The sequence below is a fragment of the Callospermophilus lateralis genome, chromosome 8, assembly GCF_048772815.1.
Source record: "Callospermophilus lateralis isolate mCalLat2 chromosome 8, mCalLat2.hap1, whole genome shotgun sequence".
Lineage (NCBI taxonomy): Eukaryota > Metazoa > Chordata > Mammalia > Rodentia > Sciuridae > Callospermophilus > Callospermophilus lateralis.
Window position 1 is genome coordinate 85,212,039 of NC_135312.1, and position 15,512 is coordinate 85,227,550.

General features: G+C 36.5%; 1 protein-coding gene across 1 annotated transcript in view; it reads left to right on the top strand.

Moving 5' to 3' along the window:
* Col25a1 (collagen type XXV alpha 1 chain) overlaps positions 1–15,512 on the top strand; it is a 435,459-nt gene that overhangs the window by 254,543 nt on the left and 165,404 nt on the right. The window contains exon 5 of the mRNA XM_076864066.2: positions 11,273–11,290. Coding sequence (XP_076720181.1) covers positions 11,273–11,290 — 18 coding nt within the window. The remainder of the gene's footprint in view (positions 1–11,272; positions 11,291–15,512) is intronic.

Sequence of the window (15,512 nt, forward strand, 5' to 3'; positions counted from 1 at the left end):
CACTTGGGACTGTGGGACAGCAGCAACGATGGTGTTCCAAGGGTCAGAAGCAGGTAGCAATTGGAGGGAGGTCACAGTGCTAACAGCCTCTCTAGAGGCTAGAGCCCAGGGCTTTGACTGCCAGGTTTAACTGCACCTTGATTTGATCCAAATGAGATCCTTTGATGATGGAGGAAAAGTAAAGTTTTAAGACCTGACCAGTCCATCCTGCTGGAGTTGCCTGAGGGCTCCAAGGACAAGAGTTCTTCCTCTGACATTTTGTCTGTGCTCTGTATACAGAGCTACTGTCATCCTGTAGTGTTGCGACTTAGTTGGTAAAGTTCTTTTGGCTTTATTACAGAAAAGGTAGGAACGAGTGATTCATGCATTTTCTCTGATAACTCACGGTGAGCATGTCTAAAGGCAATATCTAAGAATTAAAAGGAAATTCAGAATATATTAAAAATTCCAAGTTTGCATAAGTGGTTTTTGAGTCCTAACTGAATAAATATAATATCTTTATTATTTTTTTATAAAATGTATTACTGAGACTAATTAAATATGAGGTAGAAGCATAAAACAGCTGAAATAAATTAAGCGTGTTTTTTAAAAACTGTTTAAGCATTACTAGTAAAAACTAATAATAATAAATCAATCCTCTACTAATTGATAAAAGTCTTGATGCGATTGAATTTATTAAGTCTAGCTTTGTGGGCATATCACAAAAATAATGCGGAAAGAATAAAAAGAAGTTTCTGAAATAGAAGTGGAAAACAGTGTCTCACACACCTCCCATTTCCTCATTTCCCTCCCTAGCAGATTAGATGTCTTGCTTCACCATCAAAATCATGTTCTTGCACAATCCTCTCTATCTTCTCCCTCTTTCTCTCTTTCCTGATGGGGGAAAATTTCATGCCTAGTTAACACCAGCTCACCCTATCTGGCACCAGAATCCCTAAATGTGCCTGGAGGAAAACATCTCTGAACACTGGTACCATTTTTAACTCAGGAGCCCTAATCTCAGGAGGGTAGTGCTAGTCAATAGTCTATTACAGGTCCCTAATGCAGTCATTCTCTTACTTTCTTAACTATTTTACATCTTTTTCTTGCTCCCAATTCCTCCAGTAGCTCCATCCCATTTAGCTTTGTTGATAACTTTGTTTCCTATTCGTAAGAAAATGGAATAAATCAGAATGTAGCATTCATACTCTGCCCCACCCTGTCTGCTAATTCACTCAGATTCGTGCCCTCCTTCCCTCCTGTTGCCAGGCATAGACTGTCCTTTCACTCATGCAGTTGTCCAGTCCCCTCTGCTTTGCTCAAGATCATTGCTTTTCAATTGCCCTCCTCCTGTATTGTCAATTTTTCCTCTCTTTTGGATAACTCCATTAGCATAAAGTTAAGCCCCAATATTTTTCATCTTAAAACATAATAAAGCACAAGCTTCCTTGATCCTACCTCCTTCTCCCTGCACTGTCCTAGTTCTTTGTCACATCCATTTATTCCCTCCCCCTTATAACCAAACTCCTAGAAAGAATTGTCCATATTCCTCAAATGCTATTTTCCTATTCTCTTCTTTTAAAGTATGCATCTCTCTACCACACTGCTGGAACTTTCTTTTCAGGATCACTGGTTATCTTCAGCTTGACAAATTTAGTGATCAGGGTTCAGATCAAAATTTTCAGGGCCACATTTGACCAGTTGATTGATTTCTTGAAATATGTTGCTTGCTCATCTCCTCTCTGGGTCTCACTCTCTCAGGGTCCTCCTCCTGACTCGATCACCACTTCTCAGCCTGCCTTGCTAGCTGGTTGTATTTCTTCATTGTAGTCTCTGAATGATGGGATGTTGAAGGGCTCAGTCCTTGGACCTTTCTCCTTCTTTACATTCCCTTGCTAGGTGACCTCATATTGTGACTTTCAATATTATCTGTATTTCAAAGGCTCCCTTGTGCATAGCTCAGCCCAGACTACTTCTCTGAACTCTGGACTTGTATATCCAACTGTCAATTCAAGACCTTCACATGAATGTCTCATATATATCTCAAACTCAACGTGTCCAAAGTGAATTCTGGAATTTCCACCTCTATTCTTTAAAGCTGCTTCTCTTATAGTCTTCTGCATACCCATAAAGGATAAAGGGCATCACGTTCCTTGAATTGCTCCAGTCAACCCTTGGGATCATTCCCATCTCCCCTTTTATTTTTCCTCACACCCCACATTCAATCCATCTTCAAAATTTTCTCCAGAATCTGACTGCTTTGCACCTCCTCCGCTGCTACTATGTGGGCATAGCCATCATTTATCTTTCATTTAGAATGTTAGAGGAACCTCCTGACTTCTCTTCATAGGTCCTCCATTTCCTCCTGCAGCTTTTTCTTCAGAGTGACCATGATCCTTTTCAGACACCTCAGATTGTGTTGCTTCCTCACGTAAAACCTCTCCAGTGACTTCCTGCCTCCTCCAGATTCAAGTCAAGTCGTCATCGTGACCTGCATAGTCCATGGGGCCTGGCCCCTTCCCTTCTATGACTTGACTCCTCTCCCTTTCCTGTCACTCACTCCAGGTTGGACGTGCCATCAGTTACTAGAGCCTGTCACAGCCCTCTCCACCTTACAGGGCATGTCCTCTTGCTATTTCCTTTGTCTCTTCTCTGAGTCTTCCAGTAACCACCCTGTAAAAGAGCACCCTCCCTCTGGATTCTCTAGCCTCTGTATCCTCTGATATTTTTCTGTGTCACCATGACACCTTATTTATAAACCTTTCTCTTAACATTTGCCTCTCCTGCCAGAGGGATAGCAGGGACTTTATTTACTCTGTATGTCTGGCATGCAGTAGGTGCTTAATATATATTAGGTGAACACATAAATAAGCTGTCAAGCTTATTCTTCCCACTGCCAACAGACTCCTACCTCAGAGTCCCTTGTGGTTTGGGGCATGGAATATTTCCACTTCTGTCTCTGTGCCTGCAAGTTTGCATCTTCAGTTTCTCCTCCTCTTAGGTAAAGTGCTGTTCCTTCTCCTAATCTTCATTCTCTTGCTCTACTTCCTTTTGTGTTCTCTTACATATTAATTTTGCTCCACAAGCCATTTCTGTTCTCCCAATGTAACAGTTTTCTGTCAGTTTAGAGACACTTACAATTACCTGGCACCTTACCACAGGATCAAAGAAGCACTTTTCCCCAACTCTACATCTCCTTTCTTTTCTTCCCTTTGCACAGTTACTAAATTAACTACTTAGGTTAGCAAGTGTTGGCACACATCTTTCCACTTTTTACCTTCTGTAGATGTTGCTGATTAATTCCAGCACTCTTTTCCTAAACTCAACTTTTTCTTAATACATTATTCCAGGCAACCAATCAGAATTGGCACTTTGCAGGACACCTGCTTGACATCTGTGGAGCTTGTTCTTGTCTTAATTTCCTCGACTCACTGCTCCATCAATTACAGTAAAAATTCTGGAATCCTTGTAGTCCTAAAATAATCATCTCTCTCTCTCTCAAACACACACACACACACACACACACACACACACACACACACATACCCATCCATCTTGATTTCTGGGACTCTCTTTTTTGTAGTTGTTTGTTTTAAATGCTGTTCCTCCTTAGTTTCCTTTTCAGATACTCTTCTCTTACCCCTCAAGTGTTTCTATTTCTCTATTTAGGGATTCTTTTTTAAAAATAACTTTTTATTTATTTATTTATTTATTTATTTTTATGTGGTGCTGAGGATTGAACTCAGTGTCTCACCCAAACTAGGCAAGCACTCTACCACTGAGCCACAACCCCAGCCCTATTTAGGGATTCTTAACCTTAAGAGAATGATTTCCTAGGGAATCTGCAGATGAACTTAAGGGTGTGTGTGTGTGTGGGTAACATTTTAAAGTGTTTCATAGCTAACAAGAGCAACTGTAGCATTGATCCAACTCAAAAGAGGGCTGAGAATCCCAGGTACTTTCTTACCCTGGGTAATCTCGCCTAGGCCCTGGCTTCAGCCATCAGAGTGATGCAAGTGAGACACACAAGGGTTCCAGTCACCCATGTTCATGGTCCAGCTTCCTCTGTTAGAAGCTGACTCAGGGAACATTACCTAGCCTCTTTGAAACTTGGTTTGTCTAACTACAGAATGGCAAGAAATGATTTCCCATATGCAGGATTATTGTTAACAAAGAGAGATGTCATTTGTAAAACTCTTGGAGACTCATAGTAGTCAATAGTGGTAGTTGTCATGATACAGCCCAAACATCTGGGTCCCTAAAGCACATATTCTTATCTACTTGCTTCTCCCTAATTTTAAAATATATTTTCATTTTTAGGGTTCTGCCTCACTGGAGCAATAAACATTGCGTGACTCATGCATTATGAATTAATTGACTCTGGGTGTTAGAAATTTGCTAACATGCACTTATTAATGCAAAACATCTAAGACAGCTGCACAGAGTACTGTAAGTCCATTTTTTAGCACAATATTTGAAAAATTGGAATTGGGCATTTATATAAATTTAATCAGTCTGAGAGATGTTTATAAATTGGCTTTCAGTATTTGGAACAATAAAAATAGCACACTTTGAAGGATGTTATTAAACATAGCAGAAACCAAGTTATTCAATATGTACAATGTAATGAAAATTGATGGGTCAGAAAAAAAATGGCCTTTTAAAGCTATGGAAGCGGAGCAGGTGTCTACCCTCCCATGTATTACTTATGTTTATTGTATCCTACTAAACATATATCTGTTAAGCTGATCATTTATTTTTATCTTGGAAATCAATCTTGATTCCATGCCAGATTTTGAAAAGGCTTATGTTTTTAGAAGTATGGTACATATTTATTGTCAAAAGCAAAAGTTCTTTTATATAAAGAACTGTAAAATAACATAGCTAAATTCCAACCCAAATATTTTGGTTTGGAAAATAGCAAGGGTTCCAACAAATTCTGTGGCCTAGCAGGCTTATCATAAGTCTATATGGAGCCACCACATTCTATCATTGTAATCAATAAGTCTCCTGTTTCTTCTCTCCCAATCTACTCCTAAAGTGATGGTGGGGCATCTACAAGGTAAATTTAAAACCTTCACTGAATTATGGAGAATAAATTTGAAGAATTTTGCAGGACTCTTCTAAAGTCATTAAGAACACCATGAATTGGAAACCAGAGGTCAAAGTCACTGATCTAGATCTTCCACTAAATGAAACATGGAAAAAATTTAGCAACTTAATAATTAAGGTTCTTTTAATTGTTTTCTGTAATGAATTAGTTATCATGTGATAATGTATTTTTCTAATCAAGAAAAGACCTAAAGCCAGATATGGTGGTCCATACCTGTAACCCCAGGTACTTGAGATAAGGAGGAAGATAACAAGTTTGAGGGCAACCTGGACAACTTAGACCCTGTATCTAAATAAAAAATAAAAAGGACTGGAGATGTGACTTAGTGGTAGAGCTCCGCTGGGTTCAGTCCTTAGTACCAAATTAAAAAAAAATAAATGAATAAACAGTAGACCTAAAATCTGGGAAAGCACAGAGAACTGCAAAGATAAAGCAATTATCCAAAATTCCACCATCCAGAAATAACCAGTTTTTGTACACTTTATTTTCACCTACATCCTCCCTTCTTTTCTTTTGATTTCCCTTCTTTCTTCCTTTTCTTTCTCTCTCTTGCTTGCTTTTTTCTTTTCTTTCTCTTCTTAGATTTAAAATTATATGTCTAAATAAATACACTTGTGTACAAATATTAATGATATCTTAGAAATTATATGTGAATTTCATATACTACAATATGAATAAGTAATAGCTACATAAATATAAATAGTTCATAATTGGAATGAAGTATTTAAACTATTTAATTTTAAAATTAGGTAAATTCTTATACTCCTCATATGAATATACAAGAGAAAAAAGTAAATGTAGTATTATATTAGAAAATGCAACCTTTGAGTTCATGTGGGAAAGACATGTGAATCCATCTAAATGTGAGTACATCTTTAAATACATATTTTTAATTTATGAAAGGCAAGTGCTATATAAGAAATTTTCCTAGTTTTGAATCAATTTTTATTGTCTTTACATCAATCCTAATAAAACCATCTCCATGTTCCTTCTGGCTCACTTTATTGCTCAAATTGTTAAAGAGAAATATGAAGCAAGTTTGATACTAGCTATTTATTTTCCTGTAGAGTAGAATATGGCTTTTTCCTTTCCAGCATTAAAATCATCAAGGATTAAGTATTTTTCAAAAGAAAACTTTAAATTGAAGGACTCTTATCTAAGTAATATTATGTGACTGCAGCTAAGGTAAGAATTATTAATATCTATCCTGTAGGGCAGCATAATAGGTAATATAAATTATGAATTATGTTTATTTCAACCAAATGTATAAGAGTCCTTGAAAGCCTGAGTCACTTGGAGATACTGGGAGATTATGCAGTCCTAGCAAATCCATTTTTTAATTAACACACATAATCCATAATGCTTTATTTCTTCAATTGTTTCTTTATCTAGTTTATTATTTGCACGTTAATTAGCTTTAAAAATTAATAGACACTTTTTATGTCAATTTGAATTGAATAAATTGTTGGTATTGTCCATGTAGCCTGTTTAAAATCTCTCTGCTCTTTTGTACAGCATAGCATACAAAGTACTGTAACTGTGTATTCTCTTATTTATTGGGTATGGAGTCTTAATCAAACTTGGCACTAGTTCTTGAAGACAGAATTTTCATGCTCCAGTTTGGTGGCACATGTGTCAGTAGGAATGCACCCCCACACACACACACCCCTGAAGACTCTGCTGCCTGCAGCTGCCTGAGTTCCAGCTTTATTATGTGAACAAGATTCCATAGGAGGCAGACTTCCTCTTGACACGGATGTGTTTGTATTGCCATGAACAGAAGCCAAGAGAACTCTTTCTGAAATATTAGATTGAGAACCTTTATTTTGAAAATGTAACACTGTAATGTAGCAACAGAAACCCTTCTAATGGTTCTTTAAAATATCTTTGGCAAACCTTCTTGAGCCGGTCAAAATATTTTCAGCTTATAGCATTTCAGCAATTGTTTTGGAAGCATCTTCTAGCTTGAGCACTGGTGTGTTAGAGATTGAAATTCACAGTGCAGGGAGGCTGGGAAAAATTCCTGCTTTCTGGTGCTGCAAGTGCAGAGTACATCTGTTCTACTTGTTGGCACAGAGTGAAGGTCAAACTGCTGGAGACTCTTGAGAGGCTAAGGGGTCCCATTGGTTCCATGATAGGATTCCTGTTGGTCCTTGAGAGACTTCCTGCCACTAGGATAGTCTTGCTGCATTCTGAGTTCCTTTGCTGTGGTTCTAGAGCTTTATCCAGATGCTTGCTACAGGTGCTGTTTTTACCTGGAATGGCGGGGGTGGGGTGGGGGGGCGGGGAGATTGACATCCACGTGTGTGAATTTTTAAGAAATAATGAATTTATAGGATATCTATTCAAATGACATTTTTTAGACAGTAAGGTTTCCAAATGCAAAACAGAAATTATTTCCTCAGTTCAGGAGACTGAAATACATCTGACTCTGAATGTGCTAAAATAACAGCAATAGTCAAGCTTGGTTTTCTCAATGATGAGATTCTGAGTTATTGAGGCAATTTTCTTCTCATTAATTTGAAGTAGAGGTAGCATCTTTTTGAGTTGCGTGAATAATGCTAATATTCCCTCAAGATTTTGTAATTGAAAGAGTTTTTATTTGAAACTGAGCACAATAAAGATACATGTGAATCTGCTATCTCAATCAAATTTTAAATAACATTTTAAAGCTACAATCTTTGTGTCTCTGTCTATGCATATGTTAAGTGAAAACAAACAAACAAAAAAAACCAAAAAAAACAAAAAACCACATTGGTCCCATCTGAAAAAAAGTGATACAGATTTACCTTCATTAAAAAAAAAAAAAAAGAAGAAGAAGTAATATGTAGTGAAACTAATTATCTTAGTCACAAATCCAAATGACTTTGTCGATTGAGCAAAGTGTGTTAGCAATTTCTGGCAACTATAATTGTGATAACAGCCCCGCAAAGGATATTACTATTGCTCTTTAATTGCCTCAAGTAACAGTACATCCTCCAGTGATGGGTCGTCTCATTTATCATGTTCCTTTGTGGTTTACTTGCCTCACAGTGTTCAGCCTCCTTGGAACTCTTTCCAGTCAAGCCTCAGCTACTGGCTGATGGTTTTCCCCACACTGTTCTGATTAACACTTAAAGTCAGCTCTTCGGATGCTTCTCTTACTTCCTGTTAGAGCCTGAGCTGCCCTGGGGGTACTGCTTTAGCTGTTGAGGGCTGTAAATCAGCCACTTGAGAGGCCCAGAGTTCTCCACTGGATGCCCCTGACATGTGTGATCCTGAATCTCTGTGACTTAACCCTTGCTTAACATGGCCCTAGATTATACTAGATTTGGATTATTATTTATGTAAAACATTCTAGTGATTTGCTTGGGGTGGGGGAGACCTGTTCAGTAAGTTTGCTTTTAAAAAAATATCTCAAGTTGTGATTTGTGAGGATTCATCATATTTGTAAGTACTCGTTTAGGGTGTATTTTAGGAAGAATTTTTAAGAAGTTAACTTTCATGGTTTATTATTAATAATATTCACTACAATAAATGAGAATAACCTAGAAAAGTATCCACTATGAATGAATGAAAATGCTTCGATTCCTCAGTAAATGACTCAGAAGCAGTGTAAGGACATTCTGAAATATCTCTTCTGGCAATTAGTCTGTGGCAAACTCGTTTTCACCTAGGGCCCTTGTTCAGGAGGGGGTTTCTGAAATTCTCTGGTGGTCTCTGCTGTCTTTCTGCCTGCATGCTAAAAAGCAGACCCTGCCACACACCAGAATCCTCTTGATATCAGCCCTATTTGGGTCACGTGGCTTTGTTCTGATGATCAGCCTCCAGACTATCTCCTTAGGTGTATGGTAGGTGTGCACTGGTGAATAGACTGTGATGTCCTGTGGAGAGGACATGGTGCAGGCATGATTTGTAAGGCTTGTATTGTGTGATCTGTGACTTTGGGCAGTTACCAAATTTGTACTATTTTATGCTTGTTTCTCTGGGAAACCTCTCTACCAACCACATCTATTCTTTTTCATGTTCCCCATCCTCTACACACACACATACCCATACACACCTGCTACGTAGACCTGAAATATAAACCATCCTTTAAAATGATCTTAGTTCTCTGGTGCTACATTTCAATGCCTAGATAGAAGTCAGCTTCTTAAAATTTCACTGTCATTTTCTCCTAGTTGTTCTCCCTAACATGAAGTCCATAAAACAATTGATATTTGTATATGATGATATAAATGTGCATGCTATGCTAAATAATTTGTTTGGCATAATACAGAAGTGCCACATTTTAAAGATGAACAGGAAAAGTTTGTAGAACAACCATAAGAATCAGAAAATCTCAGCAACTGTGCTAAATTGATTCTTTTGAAGACTAATTTTCTGATTTTAAAGAATCTTACATTTTAACTTTTCAAATAATACATGTAAGAGATGTAATATATTCTGGGGTTCTAGAGATGCACATTCATATTTCTGAGTTTGTATGAGTTCTAAACCTTAGAAAGGCCAAAAACTTGATGTGGAGAGAGAAATGAATAGGAAGAAGGAGAGCAGAAGGAAGAAGAGAGAAAAAGAGGGACAGAGAAGAATTGCACAAATCAAAATTTTATTTAGTCCATGGATCTTCTAGACCTATATTTACATGTCACTGGAGAACCTGGTTTTGGAGGTTATTGACTAAAAACTTTGTTTAGTGCTGATTTCAGAAGAAGCTCTTCCAAACTGGTGCCTGTTGGTTACCAGGTGCCTATTGGTCCTGAATGTGCCTTTGAAGCAGAGGTGCATACTGTAGAGTGCCATGGTACCCAAGTTATCCCAGCAAATCTAGATGTATATATGAGGTTAAATTTCCAGAGGGAAAAGCAGAATGGCTTTGTAGGAAGTGCATGAACTTTGCTATCAGATTTGGTGTTAAGTTCTGGCTTTTCCATCTATAGATTGTGTGAACCTTTAGCTTAACTCTCTGAGCCTCAGTTTCTCTGTTTGCCAAATGTAGAGCAGTTATAAGGAATAAATGAACCAACATATATCCCAAAGTGCCTCATACTTAGTAAGAATTAATAAATGTTATTGTCTTTCTCTTTCTCCACCACTGAAGAGTATAGCAGTGAAGTGGATAATATCCTCAGTAACTAGTTTTGCTCTTCTTCCTGGTTTGACTAGATAAAATCTGTTCCATCACATTTTTAATCAAAACTCTTGCATTTTATCTGATCTATCTCCAGTGAGTTAGAGAAGAAATTCCTAGAGAAATTCTAATCCTAGAGAGAGGCTGAGAGAGAGAGAGTGTGTGTACCCAGGCATATTACCCAATGATATACAGCTAATACAATGAAACTGCACATCATTTATTTATTTTTTTTATAGATTCCCTAACTCAGAGTGAACTTATTCTTTAATCTCCTCTGACATAAAACTCAATTAGGGATTAAGAAGGTGATGTGTAATCAATATTTTTATTCAAAAGTGATTTTTCTTTAGCTAGAAGCATATACAGTTACACTGCTCTGAAATCTTTATCAGCTTAGACAACAAGAGAGTGACATTCAACATGTATTAAGTCGCCTAGAGGTCACATAATCTACTGTGGGTGGTGTTCTGTTGTACTGTAATGATCCAGAGACCTTGCAGACTCCTAAAATGCCCTAACGTTTGATTGTGTAAAGTAAAAGAGAGCTGTTCATCAAAAAATTCACTCAAGATATTATTGAAACAATGAGAAATTCAAAGACACAGGGAGTTCTAAAACTAAACTTTCTACCTTGTATTCTCTCTCTCTCTCTCTCTAACTCCATGTCATGTTTGAATCAGTTTTTTAGTAACACCCATGCTGGAAGACCTCCCTCTAGTAGCCTGTTGATTGGGATGCTGTGAGATGTGATACTCCTGTGACTTCTTTTTCCTCAGTTAAATTCTAGAACATGCTACAACCTTGACATCATTTTGGAATTATACATAACAGATTGTAATACCAAAATTTTAGAACAATAGTGTAGAGTAAAAATATTAAGATACAATTTAATTGAGGAAGCCGCAAAGCAAAGTTTGTCAGTAGTTAGTTATTATTATCTTTGATAGATTACATATTATATATATTCAAAGCTTCTATATTTAGGTTTTCAGGGCTAATTTAAGTTTTAGTAGTGAAAAATATTTACATAACAATCTTATAATTGTTTCTCTTCTTATCAATTTCAGGGTCAGCCTGGTCCTCAGGTAAGTGATCTCTTTTCTAATAAATTGACACCAACTTAGGATTTTCTTCAAGTTTTTCTTCAATTCTTTTTCAAAAAATATAAGAAAGCTATGAGATGGTAATCATGACACCACATTGTTGACCAAATATTTCCCAGGAGTAAAGCCTTGGGGCCTCTGTGGGGTTGTGTGAGCCACATCAGCTGTTAGGCCAGATGGCAAATTGAGCTGAGTGCCATCATATAAAGCAAAACTCCTCACTGACCTCGACCAGGGCCACACGACTGTCATGGAAGGCAGAATGACTTAGTTAAGGTTGGGTGTGAACTGATTTAAATTAGGCACTGGTTAATTAGGTACTAATAATGTTGTAGATCCACACAGTCTCTGATAATTTAAACTGCAATTCTGCTAGCTTCTCTCAATTCAATATAGACAGATACTGATTTTGTTGTACATTTTCAGTATAGACTAACTGCAGCTGACATGAGTTGTAATTGAACATGAATACAATCAACAGAAAATTTTTGAGCCTTAAATCATATTGAAGAAAATCACAAAATTTTAGGGTGGGGAAGAATTTGTATAAAGCTGAAAACTAAAGAAGAGGATTTCTAGAAATAGTCAATGCAACAAACTCAAACTCAACAAACCCAGTGTCCGTGCTAATGATAATCTGTAAGGTGCTCTTGGGAAGGAAGTACAATTATTAATGCTTTACCTAGAACACAGTAATACCTGTAAACAATGAGATTATTTATTGAGTGCCATTCTCTCATTTGCCCTGATCTTCTGAATTCTACTTTGGTCCCAGATTTTTTTTATGAATAAGTCATTTCATGATAGCTTTGCAGTCAATATACCTATGGTGCGATAATCCTCACAGTAGACCACAAGAATATTTTTTCATAGTTTTTGTGAGCTCTGTGTATAAGAATAATAATCAAAAAAAAATCTCAGTCAGACAGTTCTTTGCATACTAAGCTCAGGAGAAAAAAAATAATATTTAATTAGTTTATGTTGCTATCAAAGAATACTCTCGTTATTTGTAATGTTCACTTTTGCATTCCAGGTGAGCTCAAGGTAGTTATTAGAGGAGGAAAAAACCCACTGAAGGAAATTATGGTTTGTTTTCTAAATTTGAACTAAATTATAATGGGATAAAGACAAAGTATAAGGAGCTTAGCATGCTTTATTTTAATGAATGCTTACAGTAGCCCTGGACAGGTTATACTAGAAGGTAGTATTATATGTACATATATAAATATAAACATATTTGTGTATTTATACATGCCTATATAAGTATGTAAAATATACATAGATTATATAAATTCATAAGAGATAAACTACTTGCCTGGGTGATACCATAGAGCTGGAAGCAGAGGTCATTCTGACTCCAAACCCTCATATTCTAACACTCAGCCTTTGAAGGAAAAGAAGATGAAACAGCATATGGTAAAGTTGGAGTGTTAGTTTTGAAAAGATTGTAATCTTTAACACATTTGAAGTTTATATAGAACCTCTGTTTTAGCCAGCCATCTCCAACCATGTCCAAGTAATTCTTAAGAATTTGGGCATAAGTAGTTCAAGATAGGATCCCAGGAGACACTGTAGGGGAAAAATGACTCTGGGAAAACAGAATAACCAAAAAAGCTGATACACTAATGAAGAGGTAATTGCTGTGAATAGCTGAGGCTCAATCCAGCTGAAAAACCAGTGAGAGACAATGTAGAACATGCCTCAGAAACATCCTGCTGAGGGGCAAGGAAGTTGATGTATTTATCCACAAATTTCCCTTTCTTCTTTCTTGAAAGTCCCGTCTAGATTCTAATTCTGTGGTATTTCTGGCCTGCACCAGAAGGTCTGCATACTCCAGCTGCTAGAGAAATATGGGAAGCTGTAGGGACATACAGAATGGGTATTCCAGCACTGTCTTTGAGCACGGTTGTGGTGTGGGTGGGCAACTACATTCATTCCCACATCCAAGTGAAAGCATCTTATATAAAACAGGATGGAAAATTTACATATGAAATATACAGACTTGGATATTGGACATAAAGACAGGATTAAAAGTATATTATTTAAGGCAGTGCTAAAGAAAATAATTACAAATAGCAAAGTACAGTCATAATAGGTCTTGAGTATTAGCCATAGTTGATGAATAGAAGAAAGAGAGTAAGCCAGATGACAAGCCAAGAATGGACAGAACTAGGAGCATCATGGATTATTATAGCTAAGACTTGAACGTGTATCATGGTACTTCGGAGGACCTTGATTCCAGGTCTTGTATTTACTGTGAAAAAACACAAAGTCTACCTAATTTTCATGTGTATTTGACAATTCTGGAAATTTAGAGTGAAGATGGAACTGGAATTTTCGAATGGTGCCCTGCTCTTGTTTTTCCTTTGGTTTGGCCTGTAGGGGCCAAGAAAATTACTTGAGAATTTAGTTCAAAACATCTTCCTCACATCACAGCAAGAGGAGTGCAATGAACTTAAGGAGAATAGGTGTGAGGGGGAAGTGGGAAACCAACTCATACTCTCACATTGTATTTCTGGAGCACAAAGGAAAAAGTCTAGCCTACCTCTAAGTCTCCATTATTATTATAATAGTTTTCCAAAGAAACTTCCATTTTTGTGTCTTAAATAGTTCTTAGTGAAGTTTTCCATTAAGTACATGATCATTAGCTATGTTTTGAGGATCTTTATAAATTATAGGTGAATTTTATATAGAGGCTCCTATCCATCTCTATATTTAATTTTCACCACTACCTGTTTTAATGTGTTAATTTCCCAGGCTCTAATCTGTTCTTGGGAAATTTATTTTGCAAAGAAAGTAGACTTTCAACAGGATTTTAACTCAATAAATAAATTTCATCTATCAAAAATCTGAACATTTAGAAATGACTCCTGTAATAGATGTGATTATCAATTAGTGCAGCAGTTATTACATTTTATACAATTATATCTTACATTCACACTTTAGAATGCATCTACTTTTTTCTTGAGTAAATTCATATAAACTATACATTAAATCTGTTTAACACAGGTTCATAAGGTGCATTCAGTGAATAAGCAAGCAATATACACTTAAAATCCAAAGTTGGGAAATTTTATGGATTTTTAAATGGCTAAAAGGTTTATTTTGTGTGATCAAATTTATCTTAAAATTTTCTTATTCTGTTATTTAGCTGCTGCAAACTATTAGTCACATAGAATGTATTTCTAGTACCAGGAACTTGTAATTTGGGGTATGTCTTCCTCTTTTTTTTTTTTATGACTTAAAATAATCTCTTCTTTTTTCCTTAAAATGTCAATGTTTTTAGCTTCCCTCACTTTCCTCTTTTTGTGTGGGTGTAAAATTCAATATAATTTTTCTACACTTCCTCCCTGCTGATCCTCTTCCTTCTTAATCTTTGCACACACCATTAACTATGGGAAAGGGAAGGGCATGAACATTGAAAAACTTCCTCCTTACCTTCTCTCCCATCTCCTTCTGCAACTATTTTAGGGAGGTGTAAAAAAAAGAAGAGAGTTTGCCATGTAAATAAGTTGTCCCTTATTTCCAAGTTTCCTTCCCCTCCCTGAGTCATAGCCATATCACCTGTGGCCTCTGTTATCTAGCCTGCCTACTCCTTTGAATATCCACTCCTGTTGAACAGTATTCTGAATGATACATTTCTAAATGTCAAATTCCAATTTTTGATGGATTTTTCATTAAGATGCAAGTACCAATTAATGGTTTGTTTCTATAATAAGAATATTTGGGGGAATTGGGAATAACCTGTGGATTATTATAATAATCATATCATAATCCCCATGGGAAGACGAAATAAGATTTCCAAACAATTAACTTCCAAAGAGAATCAGAAATGTTTGAATTGGGATTTTTGAACACTTTTAACTTTTAAAAAAGATTTGAACAGAATTGCAGCTAGGAACTTGTTATTCTTGTGCAAAAGTTTATGTTTACGATTTTTTTTGCATAGTTTTAAACCATTCCACATCACCTTATTCACAATATTAAAAGGTGTAGAACTCTTCCTTAATGAATGAGAAACTCACTTCTACTTTTTTCCATGTCACGTGTTCTTTCCTAAGAGCTTCCAGATGAATAAGGTTGCATTTTGAAGACTGTTGGTTATGAGGGAGTTATTCAGTGAGTCGTTCTGATCATCTTCCTAAAGCTGAACACAGCTTAGATGGACTTAAGCTGAGATCCTTAAGGCGTTGTGAAGAAGACT